The following is a 21,129-nucleotide window of genomic DNA, read 5'->3' as shown; positions in this document are numbered from 1 at the left end:
TAAAATTCCGACTCTATTCCTGGAATCTCAACATTGTTTCTGAAACATGGTTCTAATACTTGTCCCAGGAAAAACAATCGAGTTGTGAAATCACCTGAAAGTCGTTGATTCGTTCGTCTGCAGGTTTAATCTGCTTCAGTCAAAACGTGAAAATAATTTCTCGTCCGTCTGTGAAACTTCTAATCAAATGATCAGAGGTTAAACTTGTATTGTTTGTTTCCAGGGTTCAATGTGTTGAGTTTGTAAATCACTGTAGTGAATCTGTTGTTGTGTTGATGTCTCCAGTTCATCAGCATCTATTGTCCTCGTGTCCTGGAGACGGATCCTCACATGAGACTCTGAGCTTCAGTTACTGCTCAGAAAGTGTCTCTGTAGTTTGACTCTTGTTGAGTGAAGGACAGAGGACGTTGCTGTGTTGGTTGAGTTTGTCTGATGTCTTTGGAAACTGTATTTAATTAATGGAGGGGTCAAATGTAAAGCGTGCTGATCGTGAGACAGGCTGATTCAGACCTGGTCCTGTACGAACTGGTTCAGCATCAACAAAGAGAGAAACATAGGAACGTCAGCAGCATCGTCACTGACAGACGGAGAAACTGAGCAGCAGAAAAACATCCTTCATCAAATCGCTCTTTGAATCAGAACAAACCAGCTGCTGTACTTTATGTTTCCCTGATGAGACGATCCTAACATCCTGCAGCTTCTCGTGCAAAGAGGACAACAGGTGAGGAAACGTCCTCCACTTGTTCTGAGCTTTAAATGAAAGTGTCTGTAAAAATCTATCCTGCTGTAGAACACGCGTCTCTTCCTCGTGGTCACATGCTTCGTGTAGCACCTTTAACATCTTCACTAACAAAGAACAAAACACAGTCAACATCTTCAGTCTTGAACCACCGTGGCGGCGGCGTCACTCAGGGGCCGAACGTCCTGGAAGACTGGTACTCGCTGGGCACTTTGGGCTTGATGCCCTTGCTGTTGTAGTAGTCGACCACCTGGTTGGGCACTTCTGCAAGCACACTCTTAGCCAGAGCAGCCGGAGTCGCCTGCCGAGGAGAAAACATCACAATGAAACCACCAACACACAGTTTCTCCTCTGACATGAACCCATCGTGTTCTTTAACATCGCACAGACAATTGAGCTTCAATCAGTTTAACGTCAGAATCTGACTGAGCTTCTTTAAAACATGCGTCAGGTTTAACGTGACTCTTGAAACTGGCTCAGTGTTGAATCCACGGTTTTCTCTGGGTTTAAACATCATCATCTCGTTCAAAGTTCAAATCTATAGTCAACAAACATTTTGAAGAAGATTTTCTTGAAAGCGATGCTGCGTCTGACGATTCTTGACTTCTGAGCTGTTTCTGTGACACGGGGGTGCAGTCTCATCGTGAAGAACACACGAGTCTGACGTAGAGTTCTTAAAAACCAATCAGACAGGAGTGTTTCCTGTCTCCTGACATCCCACAATCCTTTGTGGCAGCAACGTTTAGTCCGGAGCCAATCTCAGGAGAGTATCATTAAAGATGGACGACATGAAATAAAATCTTGATCTCCCCCTGGTGGCTGGCTGCAGTTCACGTCATAAACCCCATGTTAGCAGATGGGACATGAACCAACCTCCGAAAAGTCTCCAGTTAATCTGCGTTAATGTGTTTGGACAGACATGGGGACTGACAGGTGCCGGTCGGCCGTCAGGTTTGAACTCAGAACCACTGAACCTCGAGCCACTGCACCAGAACCACATGGAAACAACAGCCTCACACTGTGCGTACACACTGTGCGTACACACTGTGCGTACACACTGTGCGTACACACTGTGCGTACACACTGTGCGTACACACTGTGCGTACACACTGTGCGTACACACTGTTACTCTGTGGTGCGAAACGAGGACTTCAGGGAGGATTCTGGGAGCGGCAGTAAATGTGTGAAGCGGCGTCTCGTCCTGCGGCTGAAGATCGAAACTCTGATTCATCACAGATTCAACCAGGAAGGAGAAACCAGCCTGAGAGTCTGCTGCTCAGTGAAACCTTCACTTGTTAACGGAAACTCACTGGAGAGAAATACAACAGCTGCCTCCTCGTCTTCCTCTTTAAGGCTGGAAACTAATTTCTTCAATAACTTCACTCCCTCTCTTCTCATTTCATCTCCTCCTCTTCCAATATGCTCTGATCCTCCGTCCTCTCCTCGGTTTATTACTTTCCTCTCCACTCGTCCTCTCATTTCTCTGGGTCTCTATCATTTTCTATCAAGGAGAGAATCTTTCACACCAACAATCGTCTGCCACAGTTCACTTCTTTAGGTTTTTAGTTCCACTGAGGCCGTGAACGCACAAATGTTTCTGTTAACACAACACAGCTGCATGCAACATTACACACACACACACACACACACTCTTAAACACTCACTCACTCACAAACACACACACACACACACACACACACTTAAACACTCACAAACACACACACACACTCACACACACACTCACACACACACTTAAACACTCACAAACACACACACACACTCACACACACACACACACACACTCTTAAACACTCACTCACTCACAAACACACACACACACACACACACACTTAAACACTCACTCACTCACAAACACACACACACTCACACACACACACTTAAACACTCACACTCACACACACACACACACACACACACACACACACTTAAACACACACACACACACTTAAACACTCACTCACTCACAAACACACACACACACACACACACACACACACTCTTAAACACTCACTCACTCACAAACACACACTCACACACACACTCACACACACACACACACACACACTGAATCTTTAGCTGGAGTTAGTGGTTGAATAAAGAAAACAGAGATGAACTAAACATGAAATCTAGTTTTGAACAACGAGAGAAACCAGAGAAACGAGTGAAGAGGAGGAACACGGCTCTAAGATCGTTTCCTGTGGAACTCCTCCAACAGTAAATATGTTTCAATCAGAAACAGTGAAACATGATTAATGTTTGAATTTCATTTTTCAAAACACGATTTAACGTCACTCACATGTTTGAAGTTGCGGAAGGGAACAAACTGGACGATGTCGCGCAGGACGGGTTCTCCTTTAGGAGATCGTAGGATCCCGTCGTCGCCGTCCAGCATCTGCATGTCGCTGAAGTCGGCGTTCCCGACCCCAACGATGATGACGGACATGGGGAGGTGCGAGGCCTGGACGATGGCCTCCCTCGTGTCGGCCATGTCGGTGATGACGCCGTCGGTCAGGATCAGCAGGATGAAGTATTGCTGGAGGAGAGAAGTCGGGACGACAAACACTCGGTCACATGACTTCCACAGAAGCGTTGGTGTGGTTCCATTACTGCGCTCACATTGTGTGTGACTGAAGTTTTCAAGCAGCCACAACAATCAAATCCTGTTTATGCAATAAAAGGTTCTGCGTTAGCATTGCTAAGCTAGCATAGCATGTTCTGTGACATGAGTAAATGTAAACAACACACTTTATCTCTTTTGATCTTTGGATCGTAACGTTCAAGACGTTACACTTTAAAATGACAAAACAACTCAAGTGTGTTTTCGAGAAGAGTCGTGGGCGGAGTTAAAGTCAGCTGTTTCCTGGAACAAACTGAAACAAGTTCAGTAAAGTTCAGTTCCTGAAGTTCAGGACATGAACATCTGTCAACGTGTTCCACGATTGAAGAAGGTTCATGATCGATGAAGCCTGTGCTCTCACCATGGCCTCTTTGGTGTGGACTTCCTGTGAGGCGGAGTTGGCGACCTTCTGGATGATGGGGGCGATGTTGGTGGGACCGTACAGCTGCAGTTTGGGGAGGCAGGCCTGGTAGGCCTCAACGACGCCCTGGATACCTGAGCACACATGAGTCAGGAGGTTCATCATCACGGTAACAACACAGATTGATCAACTCCGAGCATCACGTCTTCTCTGCAGCGCCGCGGGTTCGAATCCAGCCTGAGCCCTGTGCGTGTCGTCCACTCTCTACTTTGTCTCATATAACAAATATATCAAATAACAATGAAGCAGAACAAAGAGTTAAAGGATGTGAAGAGACATCAGCTGTTATTCAGTGTCGATGTGATCATCACTAACGACCTCAGGGCTTCTTTAGCTTTTTGTAGTCGGACTGGAACATGAGAATCAGCTGACTGCTCGTCACAGTTTCCTCTTTCCTCTCGCTGGAAACCAGAGCACCTACCTGCACACTCCGGGTTCTCCTCGTTAAAATTCACCGCAAAGTCATGGGAGACCTGGAGGGGAGGGGGAGGGGGGGGAGAGAGACAGGAAGTCTGTTTGATCTCTGTGATAAAAAAGAAAAGAACCTGAAGAAATAATGAACTCTCTCTCTTCACCTTCATCCCTCTTTATCCTTTTTTCATTTTCTATTACCCTCCCACCTACAGCTCTACACCAATCCTGAGTCAGTGTCAGCTGTCAATCATGACGTCTCCGCCTGTTTTTATTTCATCAATAACTAATTAAACCAAACTGATGAGAAACACTTGAACAAACATCAGAGAGAAGAACGAGCTGAACGACAGAAACATCTTTAACTTTTATTTAACGTCTACTTTGACTTTTAGTTTGTCTCATGTTCCGTCTGCTAACATGGAGGAGGAGGGCTTTATGAGTTATACTGCAGCCAGACACCAGGGGGCAATAGAGATGATCTGGCTTCACTTTTGGGAGCCGTCACGTCTTCCATCTTTATTTATGACCAATGGAAACTTGAGTTGCCGAACAGCGACGTCGCTGCTGGAAACTTCCAGGAAGAAGCCGGAGTCATGAGACGAAGACGTTGTTAAATATTCTCCATGAAAGTGTCTCCAGCTGATGTGAACGTCAGTGACTCAGCAGGAAACTTCAATAAAAACAGTTGAGACACAAAGTTTCCTCTGATAACATCGTCCGATCATTTATTAAAACCTCATCAACTATAGAGTGAAACTGAGTTCATGAGTTTATGAATCATCTTTTCATTAATAACGACTGTTTCAGTCTGAGGATGAATCATCGGCCGACTTTAACGATGACGACGAATATTCACACAAATTAACCCTAACCTTAGAATGTAGTGACCTCTAGTGGTGAAATGTCATGTTGCGGCTTAAAGTATGTAAACATAAAGTATTTAAATATAAAGTATTTAAATATAGTGTGTAAATATAAAGAATTGAAATATAAAGTATTTAAATATAGTATGTAAACATAAAGTATTTCAATATAAAGTATTTAAATATAGTGTGTAAATATAAAGAATTGAAATATAAAGTATTTAAATAGAAAGAATTGAAATAGAAAGTATTTAAATAGAAAGAATTGAAATATAAAGTATTTAAATATAAAGAATTGAAATATAAAGTATTTAAATATAAAGTATTTAAATATAAAGTATTTAAATAGAAGGGCCCATTCGAGGGTAAAGAAAACAACATTAGTGAAACCATGTCAGGATTATTTCATATTCAGTTTCTACCAGTCGATCCTTCAGCTGATGAATCAATGACTCTTTTTTAGTTTTTGTCTCACTTTACTTTTCTTACTCTAACAGAAACTGTATTTGTAGATTTTCCCACCCTGCAGCGAAGATAATCAACGGCGTCTGACCAGGACCGCCTCACCTCTCTCCTGACAGAGAGCATGCTGGGAGAGATGGCAAGCGGAGCAGTTAAATTACCTTGAAGTCAGGAGGGATCTGAGCGCCGAAGCCAAACGCCGGGAACATTTTGTCACTGGAAAAAAAAACGAATAAGTCTGAGGTTAAAAATGGAAGGAGGTTTGTGATTGGCTCAGCAGGAGTTAACGAGCTCATTCATTCCACCGCCACTTCAACACAAAGCAGAGGAATGACTGGTGATTGGAAGAGTCAGCGACCCTGAGGTGGGATTACTACTTCCTGCTCCAATCACACAGTGAAGACACGTCAGAGCGACGAGTTGTTAAAGAACGGATTCACCCGATGATTGATGTTTTATCAGGTAACCATGGTAACAAACAAACGTTACAATATGACACGCCCACTTTTAGATTCCAGCTGAGAACCGGTTTATTCTTTTCTCAACCACAGACTGTAAATAAAGATGTGAAGCCAAATCATGTCCATCGCCCCCTGGTGTGTGGCTGCAGTATAGGTCATAAACCCTCCTCCTCCATGGTAGCAGAAGGGACATGGACCAAACTCTAACATTCAGAGTAGACATTAAATAAATGTTTGTCTAAGATGTTTCTGATGAGTTTGGTTTGAATTTGTAGTTTGATGATATAAAAACAGGCTGATGATTGACAGCTGAGACTGACTAGTGATTGGTTGAGAGCGTGTATGGGCGGGACCTTGATACCACGGCGCCACTTCTCGATCACTGCTCAGACTCTGACTGTAATGACATCATCACCACAAGGTGGCAGCATTTGTATCTAAGCTATTTTAGCTTCATTTTTGTGCAAAGAGACAAAGCGGAGACGTGTCGTCCGTCTTTAATTACAGTCTGTGTTTGACATCAACGGAGCAACATTCAGCGCAAACTGGAGCAAAACCTGTTCCATGTCGGTGGAAAGGTGTTGAAGCGGCCGACAGGTGGCGCTGCAGCAACAGAAAGTGAACTTGTTCTAACTCAGTGTTTAGGAGTCTACAGAGTCTCAGTTCAGAACCACGTGATCCAGATGCATTGAAGCACCCACCTGTCGTAGTCCTGGCAGATCTCACCCACGGCAACCAGAGCCTTCAGGTACTCGTTGGGCTGGTACGGGTGGATGTAGTGAAGAGAACAGCTGTTACGAGGGTCTCCGTTAGAGGCCGTGAAGTCAATGGCTACCTGGAGAGATGACAGCCAATCACAGAGGAGAGGAGGAGAGGAGATATATATATATATATGTATATATATATATATATACATATATATCCTCTGTGTGTGTGTACATATATATATATACACATATGTATATATATACATGTATATATATTTAACTGGTCAGTTACAGCTGCAGGTGCTAACTGGGACAGTGAAGAACTGGAGCATGTTGCCATGGTGACTGTTTCCATGGCAACAACAGAGAGACCGGGAACCCAGACTGTGTAACACAACAATGACCTGAGGATCACCTGTGTGTGTCTGTGTGTCTGTGTGTGTGTGAGTGTGTGTGTGTGTCTGTGTGTGTGAGTGTGTGTGTTTGTCTGTGTGTGAGAGTGTGTGTGTGTCTGTCTGTGTGTGTGTGTGTGTGAGTGTGTGTGTGTCTCTGTCTGTCTGTGTGTGTCTGTGTGTGAGTGTGTGTGTGTCTGTCTGTGTGTGTGTGTGTGTGTGTGTCTGTGTGTGAGTGTGTGTGTGTCTCTGTCTGTCTGTCTGTCTGTGTGTGTGTGTGTGTGTGTGTGTGTGTGTGTCTGTCTGTGTCTGTGTGTGTGTGTGTGTGTGTGTGTGTGTGTGTGTTCTCACTGTAAACTGGATCTGACAGCCTCCCATGATATAATCCAGGAACGAGTGCATCTTGATGATCTGCAGAAGAAAGAAAAGAAAAAAAGTTGATATTTAAATGTTTCGACATCACACACATCAAATGTGACATCACACACTACAGGCCCCCAGCGGTCGGCCCCAGGCTCCGGTCGGACCCCGGTCGGCCCCAGGCCCCGGTCGGCCCCAGGCTCTGACAGAACGAGATCAGAGTGATGTTCTGCAGCTGGATGTTGATCAGACTGAGGTCATGAGGTCGGAGCTGGATCGTGGTTCGTTAAGGATCCACCTGTAACCTGCTCTCATTCCGTCGTCTCAGCACAAACTGAAGAAAATGTTCTGCCTCCGCTCCGACTCCTCGTCCATCAAGTGTGAATGAACTGGCAGCTGCTCAGTAATTTGTTTCCCTGTTGTGCGACGCCTCGTCCCGTAGACGACCCTCGACTGGACGTGAAGTGGCAGCTCTTCACGTGCCGAGTGTCATCGGACTAAATGTTATCTGGCTCTCGTTCGGCAGCTGGAATCCCCAGGCTCCCTCGCTCGGTGTCTGAGCGCCGTTCAGCTTCGTCTGGCAGGAAATGTCAGGTTAGTCAGGCTGCTCACAGCTACATAATTGGTTCCCCTAACAGCCTGTCAGCCCGACGCCAACGCCAGGCGCCGAGAGGAACGAGACGAGGGCTGGACAACAATGATCCCTGAACTGTTTGGATTAAACAACAGATTAAAGCTTCAGAGATTGAAACGACGTCGGTTTGTGATAAAAACGGAAACGTCACCTTGCACTGGTTCAGGATGACGATCCCAGAGTTCTTATAATTCTTCTTCTTCACTCTGTATTTGGGATTTATACACGGCCACTGCACCTGCAACACACAAACACACAATTACAACAAATACTTTTCTGTCATTTGACACGTCTGAGGTGGACGAAGACAGGGGACGTTCCTCCTGTGGTCCCACACAACTGTTTTCAAACATTAGCTCCTCGTCCTGGGGTCAGAATCCGTTCACGTAAATTCTAGACACACTTTATACATTTTGTATAATTGTATTTGTACGTGTGGACCAGCTACTAGCTAACTGTAGGCTTACGTTACGTGCTGCCATGTAAAGAGCGTGTGATGTTAACAACACGTGATGTTCATGTGTCAACACAGAAACTATTCCAGTGAAGTGTTTCCACTGTCGTAAAAAAGACTCACGGCTGTTTGTAGGAAGCGTCGTGATGAGGTCATTCTGCTTCTGATCCATAACTGAACATTATCATCTTGTTTAAATTCCGTGGTGACGTGTAAACAGGTCAAATTCAAATGTTACGAGCGAACATACAGCAGATCACAGAGCAGCTCTGAAACCTTCCATCCTGACGCTGATCGGTTCCTCGGACCTCCCCGGTGGTCCGTCCCCAACAGAGGCTTCGACAATAGTTTATGGAAAAGACACTTTTGTCCCTGAAGTCCAGAGAGACGTGTTGATATAATGATCACAGTTTCATTTATATTCAGGCCTGACCACAGACACCATCCTTCAGCCGCCCAAACAAGACCTGAGACTGAGGGTCGGCTCTGTGGAGAGCGGGTGACACACAGCGCCCCCTGGAGGCTCCAGTTCAACCTCAGTGACGAGTGAAACAGAGACGCTAGAACGATCACAGATTCATGTTTCTGTAGTTTCAGCCTCATTTTCAAGCTGGAGCTGGATTTGAATGAATTTCTTCCTCTGCGCTCTGAAGGTGGACGGGTTAATGAAACCTGGTGTCACTACAAACACTCCTCGTCACTGATAATGAGACAGCTGAGCGACGCTGCTGAAGAATCCACCACGCTCACGTTGTTTGTTTGTATTGTCGTCGTCTTCAGGACATTTCGTGAGAACGCACAGAACCTGAGCCTCTGGAAACATGAAGCCATGAGGAGCTTAACTTTAATTAGCGCCTGGTTTCTGCAGCGTCTCCTCTGGACGGCTGTGGCTTCATTATCTGTGTCTCTGCCGCCGGCGTCCTGGGGTTATTACATCTGTCCAAACAAACGCTACAGTGTTACGGCCTGGGGGGGGCGGTCACGCTGCTAATTGGAACTTTCATGGGAACCTGGAGCTCAAGGACCTGAGGGAGATCAGGTCATGTCTGGTTAAACCTGCTGAGGTCACCTGAGGTGTTTAGCCACAAGGTGACGGTGGGTTGTTCTGCTTCTCATCAGACGTTCACACACATTCTGTTAATTTACTAACTTTAGTCCAACGTGGCTCCGCTGTGTTCATGAAGCAGTCTGAGCCATTTAATAATATATATATATATATTCTTTAGATGATGGAAGATTATAAAGTTCTGGAAACTGGAAACAACAGCGTCGTACATCTAAACCGTGGTTTGTAGAAGAGAGACGATGGTGTTTTCTCAAATCAGGGGAAACAAAGATCTGTGTTACAAAGACGTGAAAAGTGACTTCACGTGTGGTCTTTAAAAAATCTCTCCCTGCTCTGGTCACACACTGTTTGTCGTATGTCTTATTTCTAAAATGTCTTTGAGAATGTTAGTTAACACATTGACCTGTCGACTGTTGTGTAGGAATAAAAAGTGTCCTCCTGAGCCCCGTGTCTTTGTCTTGTTGTGTAACAGCATGTCGGAGTGTGTGCGCTGTGGTGTCGCTCAGTCTGAGTCTCACTCAGCTGGTAAATTGATTGTGCGGCTGAAGGAGTGAGCAGATATCTGCCTCACTGACATCGACTCCCAGAGGAACCAGAGCAGCAGAGAAGTCGTAATGCTGAACATGAAGGAGCTGCAGGAAACCTTCTTAAGTCTTTTATATAGAGACACTGAGGATCTGCAAAACTTCTATATCCATCATCGACATTTTTAATTCTTACTTTCAGAAAATGTTTTTTTGATTATTATTATGATCCAGTCATTTTTAAAACAAAAAGATTAGTTAGAAACATTTTTAAAATAGTTAATAAAGATGATGCCACTAACAATATTATGTGAAATATAAACATCCACACGATGAAGAGCAGCGTACCTGTCTCCCATCGATGGCTCCTCTCATCTCTTTGAACGACGCCTCAAACTCTCCGATGTAGTCGTGTTTCCCGTTGGAGTCCCAGTCCCACACGGTGCACTGCACACACACACACACACACACACACACACACACACACACGTCCACAAACAGATGAGACTCGGATCATTCAGTGTGTGTGTCGGTGTGTGTCGGTGTGTGTGTCGGTGTGTGTGTCAGTGTGTGTGTCGGTGTGTGTGTCAGTGTGTGTGTCGGTGTGTGTGTCAGTGTGTGTGTCGGTGTGTGTGTGTGTGTGTACCTGCAGCTTGCGCTCATGGTCTCCACTGCAGAGTGAGTTGAGGGAAACTTTGAAGGTTTTCCACACTGGGTTGAGATTATTCATAACAGTCTGACAGAGAAGAGAGAGTTTATTAATGATGAAGATGAGGATGAGGATGAAGATGATGATGATGATGATGATGAGGATGATGATGATGATGGTGAGGATGATGAGGATGGTGATAAGGATGATGATGATGAGGATGATGAGGATGATGAGGGTGATGGTGATGGTGATGATGATGATGATGATGATGAGGGTGATGGTGATGGTGATGATGATGATGATGAGGGTGATGGTGATGGTGAGGATGATGAGGGTGATGGTGATGGTGATGATGATGATGATGATGATGAGGATGATGATGGTGAGGATGATGATGATGATGATGGTGAGGATGATGAGGATGGTGATAAGGATGATGATGGTGAGGATGATGAGGATGATGATGATGATGAGGATGATGAGGATGATGAGGGTGATGGTGATGGTGATGATGATGATGATGATGATGAGGGTGATGGTGATGGTGATGATGATGATGATGAGGGTGATGGTGATGGTGAGGATGATGAGGGTGATGGTGATGGTGATGATGATGAGGGTGATGGTGATGGTGAGGATGATGAGGGTGATGGTGATGGTGATGATGATGATGATGATGATGAGGATGATGATGGTGAGGATGATGATGATGATGATGGTGAGGATGATGAGGATGGTGATAAGGATGATGATGGTGAGGATGATGAGGATGATGATGATGATGAGGATGATGAGGATGATGGTGATGGTGATGGTGATGATGATGATGATGATGATGAGGGTGATGGTGATGGTGATGATGATGATGATGAGGGTGATGGTGATGGTGAGGATGATGAGGGTGATGGTGATGGTGATGATGATGATGATGATGATGATGATGGTGATGAGGATGATGAGGGTGATGGTGATGATGATGATGATAAGGATGAGGATGATGAGGATGGTGATGATGATGATGATGATGAGGATGAGGATGATGAGGATGGTGATGATGATGATGATGATGAGGATGGTGATAAGGATGATGATGGTGAGGATGATGAGGATGATGATGATGATGATGATGATGATGAGGATGATGATGATGTTGATGATGAGGATGGTGATAAGGATGATGATGGTGAGGATGATGAGGATGATGATGATGATGAGGATGATGAGGATGATGGTGATGAGGATGATGATGATGATGATGGTGATGAGGATGATGAGGGTGATGGTGATGATGATGATGATAAGGATGATGAGGATGGTGATGATGATGATGATGATGAGGATGAGGATGATGAGGATGGTGATGATGATGATGATGAGGATGAGGATGATGAGGATGGTGATGATGATGATGAGGATGAGGATGGTGATGACCTCACAGTGTTGGTGTGATGTCACTCTGTGTGTTCAGACCTCAGTTCTGTAGACGAGTTGCAGTGTGGCGTCATCATTCAGTCTGTAGATCTCCAGGAACGGATCAGACTTACTGAAGAAGTCCTGAACACACACACAGTAGTTACACACACACACACACACACTCTCACACACACAGTAGTTACACACACACACACACTCACACTCTCACACACACACAGTAGTTACACACACACACACACAGTAGTTACACACTCACACACACACAGTAGTTACACACACACACACACTCTCACACACACACAGTAGTTACACACACACACACACACACTCTCACACACACACACACACTCTCTCTCACACACACACAGCTGTTACCTTATCATCCAGTTTCCTGGCGCTGAAGGAGAGTTCGATGTAGTCATCGTTCCCTGTCAGCTCCTCCGCTGTAATCTAAACACACACAGACACACACCACACACACACACACACACCACACACACACACACACACACACACACACACACACACACACACACACACACACACACACCATTGTTATATTTGACTTTAGATAAACGACAGGAAGACGAATCATCTGAACGCCCCCTGGTGGCTCTCTGCAGTATTGGTCATAAACGACCACCTCCTCCGTGTTAGCAGAGGGAACATGGACCCAAATAAAGAATCCATCACAGACAGAAGAAGGAAGAATGAAAGAATGAGAGACAGCAATGACTCTGGAGGGACAGGAGTGAAGAATATAAAGAAAGAAGACTGGAAACAAAAATGAAAGACAGAGGAAGGAAAGAAAGAATAGAGGAGTGGAAAACAAACGGTGTAACTGCAGCAACTTCCTGTTCACAGATCATTTCAAAATAAATCCTCCTGAACGAGGGAACGACGCAGGTTTGAAAACGTTTCATGACCGAGACACAAAGAACAAACGACTCGTCACACTCAGTGACTCCGCCCATTAGAACAAAACTGAGTCCATGTGTATCCATGGAAACAGATTGTAATCAGATTACACACGATGAGGAACAGTCAGAGAACGAGACTCACCGTGATGATGGTTTTTCCAACAGTTCCTCCAGGTCTGAGCAGAGCTTTAGACAGTTTCCTCTGAGAGATGATCTACACACAGAGACAGACAGAGACACAGAGACAGAGAGAGACAGAGACAGAGAGAGACAGAGACACAGACAGAGACACAGAGACAGAGACACAGAGACAGAGAGAGACAGAGACACAGAGACACAGAGAGAGAGACACAGAGACAGAGACAGACAGAGACACAGAGACAGAGACACAGAGAGACAGAGACACAGAGACAGAGAGAGACAGAGACACAGAGACAGAGACAGACACAGAGAGACAGAGACACAGACAGAGACACAGAGACACAGAGACACAGAGACACAGAGAGAGAGACACAGAGACAGAGACAGACAGAGACACAGAGACAGAGACACAGAGACACAGAGACACAGAGAGAGAGACACAGAGAGACAGAGACACAGAGAGAGACAGAGACACAGAGAGACAGAGACACAGAGAGAGACAGAGACACAGAGACAGAGAGACACAGAGACACAGAGAGACAGAGAGACAGAGACACAGAGAGACAGAGACACAGAGAGAGACAGAGACACAGAGAGAGACAGAGACACAGACAGAGACACAGAGACACAGAGACACAGAGAGACACAAACCTGATCAGTTTCATCAACAAAGCATTTGAGCTGATTTCAGCTCAGAGTCTGTGAATCGACAGTCTGAAGAGTTTTTATTAGATTTTGATGAAACCGGTCTCAGACTGAATATTTTGGACCAATGAGCTGCAGCGTCTCTTCTGTTCGATGTCTGACAGGTTTGAATTCTGAAGGTTTTAAATCTTTTTTACGGGAAACTTTGACACATTTCCAGGAAGTGAGGATGATGTTGATGAAGGACCTGGTTTCAGACCTGGAGCTGGTTTTAGATCTGGACCTGGACTCGTATGGACGTATGGTCTTCGTCCCTCATGTCTCTGCTGCAGCTCCGTTGTGTCATATAAACTCAGCTGATCTGGTTCTCATGAAGCTGCATCGTGTGAAAACTGTTTCCTCTTCGTCATGAAGCTGACTTCGTCTTCTGGCTCCGTCCTCTCTCCTCTTCCTCAGAGGGGGTTTCTGGCGGTTTCTTCCCGGCCCGTCAGCAGAGCGTCCACCATCTGGCCGCTGGAGGAGCTGGCAGAGACAATGACGAGGAGGAGGAGCGAGGGGGAGTCTCCGACCCTGGTGGGAGCCGATTGTTCAGTCTCAGACTTGGATGCTGCTCCTCTTCTCCTCATCTTCTCCTGCATGTTCAAACTCTTCCAACACGGCTTCACACCCCCGCCACCAGCAAACTGAACATTCCACCATCAGGCCTCATGATGACAAGAATTAACTTCAATCTATAACCAGGCCAACGGCAGATGGAGAAAAGCTGCTTGAGTCTATATTTAATATTTAAGATCATTTATGTTTCACAGACTTTCAGGTTCCCCAGAGGATGAATCAGTTAAAGGCACAGTGTAGCATCCTGACAGGACCGGATTTAATCTATATCTACAATCTGTAAATATAATGTAAAAGATAATGTATAATATAATCTGTGAATATATTATTATGAGTATATTGTGTAATGTATTGTAAAAGTGTTTTGGAGGTGGTGACCTCACCTGTCCCAGGTGGTGACCTCACCTGTCCCAGAGTGCACTCCACTGAGCCCAGGAAGTCCGCCTCCTTCAGGCTGTTGAAGTTGCTGTTGATGTCGAACAGCTCAAAGCGTAGACGCTGCACCTCTTCAAAATAAAAGTCCAGAGTGAAAACCTTAGAGTATGTGGGGTTCACACAGCTGCGCATCAACTCCGTCCGGTCCACCTGCAGGAGACACCGACACATCATCAATAAAATGATGAGTAGGGAACTGACAGGACGACACACAGGAAGTGGAAGAACTCTCACATCATCTCGAAAAACATCAGTGACTCTGAATGAAGGAGGATCAGAGCAGCTGAGGACAATGAACTGTCCCTGGATTCAAGGAAGAGCTGCCATAGGAGGAGGAGACAAAGAGACACAAGGAGACACAAGGAGACACAAAGAGACACAAGGAGACACAAAGAGACACAAAGAGACACAAAGAGACACAAAGAGACAGAGCTGACAAGCAAAGAGCGCTGGACGCTTGAACTTTATTTTATGTATTTGAGAGAAATCAAACGTGTTGAAAAGCGTATGGTTTGTCTCTGGCTGTTGTGAGGACCCCGGTGTGTCCACTGTGTGTCCACTGTGTGTCCACTGTCTTTCCACTGTGTGTCCACTGTCTTTCCACTGTGTGTCCACTGTGTGTCCACTGTGTGTCCACTGTCTTTCCACTGTGTGTCCACTGTCTTTCCACTGTGTGTCCACTGTGTGTCCACTGTCTTTCCACTGTGTGTGTGTGTGTGTGTGTATAAAACAGTGACTGTTTTTTTCTCTGTGATTTTATTTCCAATCCTCCAAAGATCGATCAGCGTTTGATCGATCTTCACAAAGTGAACGACTGAAGACGTCTCGTGTCTGATAAGAGACGTCAGACGTCATTGGTTCTGTGATGACCTCATCAGGCTGATTAAAGGGGACGATCTGAGAGGAAAGTGGGACGAGAGGAAAAATAAAAGCAGCAGCAGAGAGAACATGAAGAGAAGTTAGAGTCCATGTCGACGTTTCATCTGCGTCTCCACTGCCGCTAAAAATACTTCAAGTGGGGCAAGAGAAACCAGGTCTGACGGAGTCACAGCGAGCACACACAAACAGGAAGTGACTTCAAAACAACACATTCACAAACACAGACATTTAAAAACTGATCTCAGATCAGACGTGCAGGATTTATTTTTGTGTCACATGATGATGAGTTTAAAAAGTGTTCTCGTTAGAAACCAAATACTTTGTGTGTGTGTATGTGTGTGTGTATGTGTGTGTGTGTGTATGTTTGTGTGTGTGTATGTGTGTGTGTGTATGTGTGTGTTTGTGTGTGTTTGTGTGTGTTTGTGTGTGTGTATGTGTGTGTATGTGTGTGTATGTGTGTGTTTGTGTGTGTTTGTGTGTGTGTATGTGTGTGTGTGTATGTGTGTGTATGTGTGTATGTGTGTGTGTGTATGTGTGTGTTTGTGTGTGTGTATGTGTGTGTATGTGTGTGTGTATGTGTGTGTGTGTATGTGTATGTGTGTGTTTGTGTGTGTGTATGTGTGTGTGTGTTTGTGTGTGTATGTGTGTGTTTGTGTGTGTGTATGTGTGTGTGTGTTTTTCATGTGTTTAAAACTTTAATAAATATAATAAAACACTGAAACTCTGAAATATGTTAAGCAGAAGTTCAGCATTGAAACATTCCGTGAATGAAAGATGTTCCCTGACTTCAGAGCTGATGGACAGTTCCCTGAGGACAGACGCTGATTCCAGGTGTGAACGAGGATCAGCTGCTTGTTGTTATGAGGGAACATCCCTCAGGACAGATGTTGGACCTGTGTCCGTCCTCTCATCACCTGCAGATCGTCTCATGTGATGAATAATCATCGTAAACAAACCGCACAAGAGTTTCTCAGAAGAACCGAAACCGAAGGAGAAATGAAAAGTCACATCGAGTAGAAATCAACGAGAATGAAAACATTCAAATCACACCAACAGAACCTAGAGCTGAGCTCAGTCAGGTTGCCGTGGCAACCTACCTCCATCCACTGTCCGTGGGACTGCATCTTGAGGACGACGCAGGGGTCGGGTTTGGACAGAGCGTCTCGGTCTGAGATTCCTTTACAGGTGAGTCGCAGTTCCACTTTGGTCAGACAGGGGCTGCTGAAGAGACCCAGGGAGTTGGCTGCTGACTCGTAGATGTCACTCATGGTGGAGGCGGGACAGGAAGTCTAGGTGAGGACAAATGATTGGTTAACGGGATGGACGGCTCTTTAGAACACATTGTCACTCAGTTTCTTACGAACAGGATTCTTCACGTTGTTTCTACTCTGGGAGCTGAAGCTGGTTGTTTTCTTCCTGAAGGAGGTCATGTGACAGGGAGGGGGTCATGTGACAGGAGCCTGACGAATCAGTGAAGAGAACATCATGACTAAAAAGACCCGATCAGCAAGAGGTTGTTAGCGTCTACGTCATCGTTTCCAAACATCTCCGTTTCTGTTTGTCGCGTTAAAGACTCTTGAAAACTCCAGTCGTTTGTTTCCAAATGAAAACGCAGCCGTGAAGATGAAGGTTTAGTTTGTGAAAGACAAGAACAAACGTGTTCAGGAGAAAGTAGTTCCTCCGAGGTTTGACTGCTGTGGAAGCAGAAACGTGTTTTATGTTGTTTATAAATCAACTGACATGTTTCTCTTGGTCATTTCCAGGAAATGAATTCTGTGAGCTTTAATTCTTTATTCTGTTTTCTTTTTATTCCAAAGAACTGCATCTGTGAGGACGGGCACTAACGCAGCCCCACACACCGACGCAAACCGTCCCGATTCTTTGTTTCTGTTTAAGATTTGATTTGAAAGAAAATGTCAACATTTTACATCAAAACTATTTTATTATTTTTCAGCAAAAACAAGTCAACTTTAAGAACAATGTCCAAATTTCCCAAAAAGACAAAGTGTCTTTGCCTGTCTTTTGAAGAAAAGAACGACAGAGTATTAGGACCACATTTTTAAAAAATTGGGGGGGGAATTAATTACGAAAATAAATTCGTTATTAAAAATGGCCGTGGAGCATTTCGTGGAATTGTACTTTAGTATAGTTTTCCCAAACAAGGAGATACTTCATCTTTTGGACTTCATTAGGGTTAAACCTCGTAATTAATTCCCCAATTATTATTTTTTTAATGTGGCCCTAATACTCCGTCGTAGAAAAGACATTTTTCTATTTGAAGAAATAGTGTTTGATCAGATTTAAACGTTTTGCAGCTTCACGTTACATCGATCTTCAGCCTCCATCGTCTCCGTCGTCTGATGAACTCCACCCTCACAGGAACCATTTCCGCTGCGTCAGGAATCGAATCTCCACCTCAACCACCAATCACTTCATCCGCTCCGTCCATCACATCAGCAGCACTCTCGTCCGATTGACCTCGGGCAGAGCGAGGCGGCGGTAATGTTCACAGGAAGTTAGATACCGTCCAGTCAGAATATCCTGCGTGCCGCCGGCTCCGGTTACAGTGTGAGGAGGATGGACAGAATGCAGGAGGTTGTTTAAAACCTCTCTCCCCATCTCTCTCTCTCTCTTCTCTCCCATCTCTCTCTCTCTTCTCTCCCCTCTCCTCCCCATCGCTCTCTCCTCACCCAAAGGGAGTCTGGTTCTAGAGGTTTCTCTCTGTGGACGAGGGAGTTTCTCCTGTTGGTTTCTCTAGATGAAGAAGATCTGAAGCTCGAGTCTGGAGATCATGGATTTATGATTTGGTGCCACACAAATAAAACTCCCCACAGATCTGTAGATGATCAGTTTCACTGTAAAGTCACTGAAACACAGTGAAACCACAAAAACTCACATTTCAGCTACGTGGTTATTTGATTAACTGTCAAACATCGAGTTTCTTCTTCTGGAGGAAGAAGTTGGTGAGTAAAGAAATAAAAAAATTTAATGTCCCTGAAAATATGAGTGGGCGTGTCTCTCAGGTTTCTAACACGTGACGGACGTGAAGCTGAAGAACACAAATGTCTCAGGATGAAGAAGAGGAGCCGCACACGTAGAGGACGGAGACGTCCACGTGGACAGACGAGGAGGTTCCAGATGTTTTGGTGATGAGGGCCGACGCCGTGTGGACGAGCTGTAAACAACAACACTGATCTTTACACAGTTTAGACGCCATGTCCCGCCTCCTGCTGCTCTACAGGCTCCACCCCTCACCTGAATGTCCCCACATGTTCCTGTTGTTGTGAACGAGTCGACACAACATGTCTACACAACATGACTACACAACATGACTACACAACATGTCTACACAACATGACTACACAACATGACTACACAACATGTCTACACAACATGTCTACACAACATGACTACACAACATGACTACACACACTGACTACACAACATGTCTACACAACCTGACTACACAACATGTCTACACAACCTGACTACACAACATGTCTACACAACATGACTACACAACGTGACTACACAACATGTCTACACAACATGTCTACACAACATGACTACACACACTGACTACACAACATGTCTACACAACATGACTACACAACATGACTACACACACTGACTACACAACATGTCCAGACAACATGACTACACAATATGTCTACACAACATGACTACACAACATGACTACACAACATGTCTACACACCATGACTACACAACATGACCACACAACATGACTACACAACATGTCTACACAACATGTCTACACAACATGACTACACAACATGACTACACACACTGACTACACAACATGTCTACACAACATGACTACACAACATGTCTACACAACATGACTACAGAACATGTCTACACAAAATGTCTACACAACATGACTACACAACATGTCTACACAACATGTCTACACAACCTGACTACACAACATGACTACACAACATGTCTACACAACATGTCTACACAACATGTCTACACAACATGACTACACAACATGACTACACAACATGTCTACACAACATGTTTCTCTAATGTCTCTAACATGTGTCTCTGTCTCTAACATGTTTCTCTAATGTCTCTAACATGTGTCTCTGTCTCTAACATGTTTCTCTAATGTCTCTAACATGTGTCTCTAATGTCTCTAACATGTTTCTCTGTCTCTAACATGTGTCTCTGTCTCTAACATGTGTCTCTGTCTCTAACATGTGTCTCTGTCTCTAACATGTTTCTCTAATGTCTCTAACATGTGTCTCTGTCTCTAACATGTTTCTCTAATGTCTCTAACATGTGTCTCTAATGTCTCTAACATGTTTCTCTGTCTCTAACATGTGTCTCTGTCTCTAACATGTGTCTCTGTCTCTAACATGTGTCTCTAATGTCTCTAACATGTTTCTCTGTCTCTAACATGTGTCTCTGTCTCTAACATGTTTCTCTAATGTCTCTAACATGTGTCTCTGTCTCTAACATGTGTCTCTGTCTCTAACATGTTTCTCTAATGTCTCTAACATGTGTCTCTGTCTCTAACATGTTTCTCTGTCTCTAACATGTTTCTCTAATGTCTCTAACATGTGTCTCTGTCTCTAACATGTTTCTCTAATGTCTCTAACATGTGTCTCTAATGTCTCTAACATGTGTCTCATCATGTCTCTAACATGTGTGTAGACACATGTTAGAGACATGATGAGATGAAGAAGTCACAGAAAGTGTTTTACCTGTTCACAGCCTCAGAGAGAAGAAGCATCAGAAAGTTTCCAGTTTCAGCTCCGTCTCATCTTCCTCCTCTTCCTCCTCTTCCTCCTGCTCCTCCTGCTCCTCCTGCTCCTCCTGTGGCTGCCGGAGCCTCTGCAGCCAGCAGCCGCCTCTCACGCCTTTATAGCGGGGGAAGCCTCACACACACACCGGGGGAGGAGGAGGAGACACGGAGAGAGGCAGCGGGCTGCAGCGCCCCCTGCAGGCCGAGCACAGGGAGCACAGGCCGGAGGAGGGGCACATCGACGGAGAAACACGAAGACATCCGGAGAAACATCCGGAGAAACACGAAGACATCCGGAGAAACACGAAGACATCCGGAGAAACACGAAGGAGACAGTTTCTGTGAAATCACCTGAACAAAGACAAACATTAGAACCGGATGTAGAAAAAGGCCAATTTACTGTCATTTATTTTGAAAACCATGGTTTATTTTTTTAAAGAAAGCAGATTCTGAATATTTGACCTCAAAGTAAAACAACAGCAGGATTCAGATTCACA

The 21,129-nt window shown here is 44.8% G+C and overlaps 1 protein-coding gene across 1 annotated transcript; it reads right to left on the bottom strand.

Annotated features, from left to right (window-relative positions):
• Positions 1-648: 648 nt before the first annotated feature.
• On the bottom strand, positions 649-21,055 carry cpne4a (copine IVa). Its single transcript, XM_069536792.1, has 16 exons — positions 20,592-21,055; positions 16,954-17,145; positions 14,948-15,127; positions 13,284-13,355; positions 12,597-12,671; positions 12,258-12,341; positions 10,782-10,871; positions 10,484-10,582; positions 8,243-8,329; positions 7,449-7,508; positions 6,700-6,833; positions 5,699-5,753; positions 4,220-4,271; positions 3,739-3,872; positions 3,057-3,293; positions 649-1,040 (listed from the first exon to the last, which is right to left on the bottom strand). Exons 2-16 carry the CDS (start codon positions 17,122-17,124, stop codon positions 909-911), a joined length of 1,662 nt encoding a protein of 553 aa, XP_069392893.1. The 5' UTR covers positions 17,125-17,145; positions 20,592-21,055; the 3' UTR covers positions 649-908.
• Positions 21,056-21,129: the final 74 nt, after the last annotated feature.

Source organism: Paralichthys olivaceus, chromosome 13 (assembly GCF_024713975.1).
Source record: "Paralichthys olivaceus isolate ysfri-2021 chromosome 13, ASM2471397v2, whole genome shotgun sequence".
Classification (NCBI taxonomy): Eukaryota; Metazoa; Chordata; class Actinopteri; order Pleuronectiformes; family Paralichthyidae; genus Paralichthys; species Paralichthys olivaceus.
This window is presented reverse-complemented; position numbering and strand designations above follow the sequence as displayed.